Source organism: Antrostomus carolinensis, unplaced genomic scaffold (genome assembly GCF_000700745.2).
Source record: "Antrostomus carolinensis isolate BGI_N321 unplaced genomic scaffold, ASM70074v2 scaffold15928, whole genome shotgun sequence".
Classification (NCBI taxonomy): Eukaryota; Metazoa; Chordata; class Aves; order Caprimulgiformes; family Caprimulgidae; genus Antrostomus; species Antrostomus carolinensis.
In genome coordinates, this window is record NW_010332430.1 from 1 (window position 1) to 7,888 (window position 7,888).

At 40.2% G+C, this 7,888-nt stretch overlaps 1 protein-coding gene across 1 annotated transcript; it reads left to right on the top strand.

Annotated features, from left to right (window-relative positions):
- Positions 1–4,629: 4,629 nt before the first annotated feature.
- Positions 4,630–7,263, top strand: LOC114818830 (ELAV-like protein 1; the record flags this gene model as incomplete). Its single annotated transcript, XM_029086367.1, is given in 2 exon segments — positions 4,630–4,743; positions 5,678–7,263. Coding segments are annotated over 2 exon segments (439 nt in total), but the record flags the coding sequence as incomplete, so codon positions are not given.
- Between the last annotated feature and the right edge of the window lie 625 nt (positions 7,264–7,888).

Consider the following 7,888-nt stretch of genomic DNA (forward strand, 5'->3'; position numbering starts at 1 on the left):
AAGCCTGTCAAGGTCCCTCTGGATGGCAACTTTGTTGTTCCACTTTGTTCAGTTTATTGTTCCTTTATTGTACCATTCAGAGCAGCATTAATGTTATTTGTTTGCATTTCCTATGTTTCTACGGGCATGAGCCTTCACAAGAGGGGATAAGGTAAAAGAAAATGTTCTGTCTCTTCTGTTCTGTTCCTGCTTCTGTGGTAACTGTGTCCACCTGAGTTTTCTGTGCCCAGTGCTCATTTGTCAACACATTTTGGACAATTTCTGCTCCTCGTTTTACAGGCTTGCTAATGGAGACAGGCCTGAGGATTTTTAGGTACTGCAGATTGGCAGAGGTAGCAACAGAGCAGTTATGGGTTAAGCCGTGCTGGTATAAGTGTGCTGTGGAGACAAGATTCACCAGTTGATTTGACGACAAGAACTGTCCATCTCTCTTTGTGTCCTGTCACAGACTTGCAAGAACTGTGACACTTATTATAAAACTTCTGTCCCTCAGTCACACGTGCATGTGTGCACATACATACACGTGTGCACAACACACGCACCATCACACAGCCTTTCTTATTTTTCTTTCCACCTTTGATGTTAACTGCAAATTTTTCTAGTGAGTCTTCCTTGAAGGATGCTGAACCTAATGAGTTATAATTATTCACACTGTGGTGAAGCTTAGGAACCTTAGCTTGGCCTGAGTCTTGTTTGTTGTGTGTAGTGAACAAAACACGATGAAAGGATAAGCTGCTTCCAGAGAGCTCACAGTCTGTATAAATTACAGTTGTGGTCCCTTCTGCGTAGAGGTTGAATACTTAAACTGACATTTTGATTACACTACTTCTCATTCCATCATATCCCTGTAAATCCAGGATTAAGCCTTTAGTATCTCTAACTTGTAATTATTAATTTCCTACAGACATCACTCAGACCCTTTGTTCAATGTTCTGTTAATCCTTTGTAGTTCCTGCGGCATTTGTGGCTCACATCAGGAACTGGTTTTAATGCCTCATCTCACTGGAGCGCTGGGTTGGCCTGCTCATGCTGTCCAAAGTGTGCTCTGTTTCCATCTAGAAGGAATGATGCTGCAGTATGGGATTGTGTTTGGAGAATAGCTAAAACATCTGGGGCAGGGGTTTCTTATGAGTGTAAGATTTGTTTGCTTAAACAGAATAGCAGGTCTTTAGATGCTGAACTCAGATGAAATTAAGGAGTTCAGCTCCAAAAGTTTGAGAAGACTGGCCAAAGTTCCTAGAAGACTTGTGCTTTTACAGTTCACCAGGGCTTTATGCTAGAAGAGTGTTTTTTCCAATCTCAAAAATATCCCCAGTTCAGCTGGTTTTGCTTTCAGACTTGTTCAGGGTTGGAGCCAGTTCCCACTTATTTTAATGAACGAACTTCTCTTGGTGTCAGAGGCCATGAGTTAGGTCCAAAATGCCTGAAGGGGAGTTGTTATTTCTTGATAATTCTTTGATAAAGGGGAAATATGAGAAGACTCTAGAGTGTTTAACTCTGTCTATGAAATTATTGCTCAGACAATTCCCACACATTTGTTTTGTTTCATTCCAGTGAAATTGTTTAAATTTTCAGCTTTTAAGCTAATTTATAATTTTGGATGCAAGTTGTCTGTGTTGAGAATTCCACAGAAGAAAACATTTAATCCAAAGTAATATTTCTTCAAAGTTCTAGAAGAATGTGGTACCGAAACCCCTTATTTTGATTGCTGCTGCTGTCTGACATGCAGCTGTTTGATTTATTATCCTATTTCAGGCTTAAAGCTTGTATCACTGAATACTCCACAAGACTTGTTTTGAACCCAATAGATCGTTCCTATCTACAACAACCTGAAGGAGGTTGTAGCGAGGTTAGTGTTGGTCTCTTCTCCCAAGTAACAAGCGATAGGACAAGAAGAAACGACCTCAAATTGTGACAAGGGCAGTTTAGATTGGATATTAGGAAAGCTTTCTTTACTGAAAGGGTTGTCAAGCACTGGAACAGGTTGCCCAGGGAAGTAGTGGAGTCCCTATCCCCGGGGGTGTTTAAAAGCGGTGTAGATGTGGCGCTCAGGGACATGGTTTAGTGGTGGACTTGGTGTTGTGAGGTTTACGGTTGGACTCAATGATCTGAAAGGTCTTTTCCCACCTAAACGATTCTATGATTTTATCTGTATCAGGGTAGAGGAGAGAAGGTTGCTTGTGGGGAAGATGGTGGACATGACCAGTATCAGCACAGCTGAACTCTTCCTCTTTGTAGAACTATTACAAATAAAAAAAATGCCAAGCTTACGTGTGAAGACAATATAGGCTAATATAAAAAAATATTCCTGCTTATGAGCATTATGTAAGCTGTGGGATTGCTCCCCCCTGTATACAGCCGTTCTCAGATTGCAGGGAAAAGAATTCAGCAAAAAGAATTTATAGGACTTTAAAAGAATTAAAATGATTTTAATTTAGGAGTATCACTTCTGATTTTATGTCCTCTAGTGTGTTAAAATAATCCCAGAATCTGTTTAAATGAAGCAGTCTGTCTCATAACAGTGGAGCAAAAGCTTGTTCATATAAATGAGAACCTTATTAAGTGAAAAAGATTGCAATTAGAAAAAAAAACAAAAACCCTTTTACTGTGTTGATGCTTAATGTCACAATGTGTTAGAGTTTTGAGATTAGCATGCCTTAAAAGAACCATCCATAGATAACACCATCTACAGAGATGCTTAGGGAGGACTGAAAAAGCAATGTGGAAGAAACAGTATAAAAATAAATGCAGCAAAAATGAGGACACCAGGAGTAAGTAGGATAAGACTGAAATAATTCAAATTACACTATTAATGGAGTTTTAAAAAATTTTCTCTGAAACATCTTGGATTTCTGTTAGCTTTAGTGTTGTTTGCCCAAATCAGAAAGTCTTAATAAGTATACCTTCCTGAGAGTCACCTTAAATTTGTATGGTTAAAAAAAAATCTTTTCCTGTGGGACAAAGAGGTGTTATGTGTCAGTCACTCTGTGCCTGGCTGCGTGCAGGCTGGTAGCCCATGCTTGCCAGGAGAGCTTGTGTCCCTCTTGTGCAGACCTTCAATCCAGGGTGAGCGTAGAGATCTACTAGGAGAGCTGATGGCAGTAGGAGCCCGCTCCTCTTGTGCGAGTGCTCTCATTCGTGCCGGATGTCCCGTGTGATGCTTCCAGCTGGATGCAAGTCTAAATGTAAATTTAGGCTTCCACATAAGTCTAATCCTATACCTTGTTTACTGTCACTTTTCTAAATTTTTTTTGTTTTGATGATTGATTGCTTTTTAACCAGACTGAAGATTTTGTGAAAAGCTTTTTTCATGTGGACTTGCAAAGTATGGCTTCCCTTTTAGAATCATGTTAGATCTGGGTAAGCAGGATATTATGTGTGAGGTGATATTTCCTATGGTTGTTTTTTTGAGATGACTTCAAGTCTTTTAGGGATATTTTTACCCTGTTTTTGGGGTTTTGGGGGGGTTTTGGTGGGTTTTTGTTTGTTTTGTTTTTTTTAATAAACCTGTAACATTTTTGTGAGTCAAAGCAAGATGTGGAGAATCTGTTTGAAAATCAGAGTATCCAAAGAACAGAGGTACTTGCTATTTTAAATTCCTTTGCCTGTTATAATGCATTTAGATTTGTCTTCCCGTGTTCAGCCCCCAGCTGCTCTTCTACAAGTGTTTCCAGTCCTTGGTGTATTGTTGGTCTGGGCTTGTGGGCAGAGCCTGAGGCTTTGTAGCGAGCAGGTTCAGAGCTATACTCACTGCTGGAACCAACATCGTGCAGTTCTGAGCTTAGTGATTTTCTGCTCCCCATACACGTAAGCAGGAACCCAAGGCTGGTGATCTGTTGAGATGAAAACTTTCCAGATATTAAGATAAATATATCCTACCAAATCATTACTCAAATGGAAAAAAAGCTACAGAGCTGAAGTTGTCTGTCAGAAAAAGTAAGTGGATAAAGCATGCAAACACAGGAACATCAATATAGGAAAGCAAAACAGATAGTAGATATGTCACATAATCATCAGATCACATGGATTAGTGCATCTCATTCACATTCTGATACTCTAAACTGCCTTTTTAGTTTTACTATAGTACCAGGATTCCCAAACTTGGATTTGCTTGGGGCTGGCCAGCAGTGGCAGCGAGTACGTGCAGTGTGAGCTCAGCGGTGTCTGCGCTGTGCTCTGGAAACACCAGCGCCAGGCAGCCAGTGGGGCTGCAGCCTGGCTGACCCCAGGCAGTCAGCAGCAGTAGGGTGCAATGGAGGGGAAGGAGTCTGTGCCACCAAACCTCCCCCTGCTCTGGGTGCAGGAGGCTCTGATAGCTCAGGTGTCCAAGGAAATGTGCTCCAAGCACTGGAGAGCCTGGGTTGGGGAGATGATGACTGAGTGGTTTTGCGCAAGTGCATCAACCAAAGTGCCACACTGAACATGAACTGACGTCCCTGCGTGTACGTGTGTGCTGCTGCAGCTCTGCTCCCCTTCCCTCTGACACACGTTGCCTTGGGTCCTCCCTTCTACATAGGCAGTAGCAGCTCCTGTCTCTACACAGGACAAAAAAAAAAAAGTCAGTGGGGGAAGTGTTTGGCACTTCCTGCAGAGTTCACTGCCCAGACATCCATTCCGTGTGTTCTCCAGGTCAGCAGAGAATCAGGAGCTGCCACTGCCATGTTCTTGGCAGAGGGCAGCACGTGTACCGCTTTGAAGTGGTTTGCATCTCACCAGTGGTACACTGCAGTTTGGGAACCCCTGGTATACTATAATTATATTTCTACAGTTACAATCACATGACCTCACATTTTTCAATAATACATAAGCACAAGGTATCAAATTGAGGGTTTTTTTTACCTTAACTTTCACATTTCCTGACTTTTGAGTGCTTAGCTGTGCAACTGTAATATTGCATTAAAATACTCTGAAGCTTTGAATTTCTAGGACAGAGACCAGAAGTAGAATAAAGGGAAATTAGAGATGTGGGCTATAGGAGAAAAGGAAATAATACAAAGCAAGACCTAAAAATGACAGGTTTGTTCGGGAGTGTTTGCCTCCTGCTGCCTTATGGTGGAAAAGAGAGTAGGTTTTGTTCTGTTCCACCAAAACTGAAATTTAAATTAAGACGGACAATCTCTACTCCTAAAGCCAAAACACCTCCTCCTGCCACCACCCCCCTCCACCCCTTCCCCAGAAAAACCCAAAGAAACATTTTGAGTTAAGAGTTCCTAACATGCTATTTTAGAGACAAGAAAAGCAAGGTATGGGATGCAAACTCCTTGAGTGCAATAAGTGGGAGATGCCCGAGGGTGGCTGGAAGGAAGCTGGGGCCTCTGGGGAGCTGTTGCTGTTTTCTGCACTCGAGCAATTCTGCACTGATGCCACTGAGCGCTCTTAACACCCTGGCTGAGTTTCAAAGATTGATCCAGGTCCCCTGTGAAGGTGATCACATCTTCTTGCTGTGCCTACCTATTTCTAAGGATAGTTCCCTATTGATAAAGTAGTTGGAATACTTAACTCTTTTTTTTTTCCTGGCAGCTGTCAATGTGATTGTCAATTTGAATGGGGAAACATTTCTTTCTGGCGGTTTTGATGTCCATGTAAAAATTATTCATTCTCAGTTGCTTCCCATTCAAGTTAATTTGCTTAATTGAATTGAACTTTTACATGAAATATTGTGCTTTTTATTTGCTAGGTTCTCTCCTATGGGTGTAGATCACATGAGTGGGCTTTCTGGTGTAAATGTTCCAGGAAACGCATCTTCTGGCTGGTGTATCTTCATCTACAACCTTGGTCAAGATGCTGATGAGGGAATCCTCTGGCAGATGTTTGGCCCCTTTGGTGCGGTTACCAATGTGAAAGTTATTCGAGATTTCAACACCAACAAGTGCAAAGGTTTTGGTTTTGTGACCATGACAAACTATGAAGAAGCTGCAATGGCCATAGCAAGTCTTAATGGCTACCGCCTGGGGGACAAAATCTTACAGGTTTCCTTCAAAACCAACAAGTCCCACAAATAACTTGCTCGTGCTTTTTGTATGGAATAGATAATTGAGTGACAGAAGTTGAAACATTTTTGTTAGTGTAAAACTCATTTTGCGCCAATTTTCACAAGTGTTTGTCTTAGTCTAAATGAGAAGTGAAAAAGGTTTTATATTCTGGGATGCAACTGACATGTTCAAATGTTTGAAATCCCACAATGTTAGACCAATTTTAAGTTCCTTTAAGTTATTTCATTTAAAACATGTTAAAAATTCCCTGAAATCTTAAGTAGATTGCATTAACTAGACCCTCTGGATGGTGGTAAAATTGAAGCATGCTTTCACTTATGAGACTAACATTTGTTCCATTGAATGTTGTCTGCAAAAACTGGAATTTTCTGAAAAATATCAGGCTGAATTAATTCATTTTCTTGTTTTTTTTTCTTTTTTTTTTTATGTTGTTGTTTTTCCTACCCATTTCCCCTGACCTTCTCTACCCCAGACTTGGTAGTATGGAAGAAAAGTTGAGAAATACTAATGTTTTAGTTGACAGTAAATTGTTTGATCAATTAATATTCATTACTACATGTATAGTTGAGAATTAGGCTTTTTAAAGTCAAGGTCTTGTAAGTAGTAGCATGCCAGCATAACTTTTAACACCATTGATGAGGTAAGTTGCACACTGAGCAGTGGCCAAGCTGTCAAATTCAAAGGTTTTAGAAACATTACTTTTAAAGCCCACTTTCTAATAGGAATGGACCAAAGAGTTTCAAAGAAACTCCGGGAAGATTTCAGAGTCAAAATGAAACTCCAAAAAGAGAGTGTGAATATATGTTGCTACTTTATCAAACTGAATCTCTTCTGTCCAAATATTTAATGCATGGTGCACTACTTACTGGTACATTATAATGCAGCAAGATACTTATTTTCCAAGATCATTATAGTTTGAATTCTTTTGGTAGTTCTATTTTGTAAAGAAAAAACAGTTATAAACATTTGAGCATTGTATTTCTCGCATCCCTTCTAATGAGTGCTAGATTTTTCTATTTGAATAGGATTTTGTTTTGACAACTAGCTTTACTTATTGAACACTCAGCAGAAAAGTACTTACTACTTGCAAGTTAGATATTAACGAAAAAACCCTTTGATTTGTAGATTTAAAGATTAATCCCCCAAGTTTTCTGCAGACTGCCTTGAAACTTTGAGTTGTTCTGTTTCTGTTAATTTTCTTTTGCTTTTTTGTGTTTTTTGTTTGTTTTTACTTTTGCATTTAAGAACATTAAATTTGATTTTGTTTTGCTCAAATTTTGTTTTGTTTTTTATTTTCTGTTATTTTTTTGCTAAGTATTGCACAAAGTGTCCAGCTTTCAACGAGTATTTTAAAGAACTATAGTTCCTCTCTAAGAGTTTTAAGTTACGCCTTTGACAGATAAGTAGAAGAAAGAGGGTTGTGAAACAAGAGCACTACAATAAATCTGTCTCATAGAAGCTATGTACCACAGACTGACAGAACCCTGCGGGTGTTCTTTGGTAGGAAACCTGAAAAGGATTATTACTCTGTCAGGTAAAGGCTGTGTGAGGATTCTCTGCACGACTAGAAACTCGGCCTGGGCAACTTTCAGGTCCAGTGTTGATGTTCATTTGCCAGAAGGTGGAGCAAACATGACAATGGGAGAGAGTGGCAGTTTTATTGCAGTGTCTCCTTTTTTTTGTGTGAACCTCTACCAGTCCCAATGTTTATTTCCAAATGCCAGAGGCCATTCCATGCAGCCTGCTTGTGTAGCTCCATCCCTAGCTGACCTTGCCTTGTGTTCACAATCATTTCTACTCTTCCTGCACTAGGACCTAAAGTCTTGCACAGCCTGAAGAAGTCTGCATCAGCAGCTCTGCGTGCCACGGCTGAACTAGCAGCCCATCTCCATTAA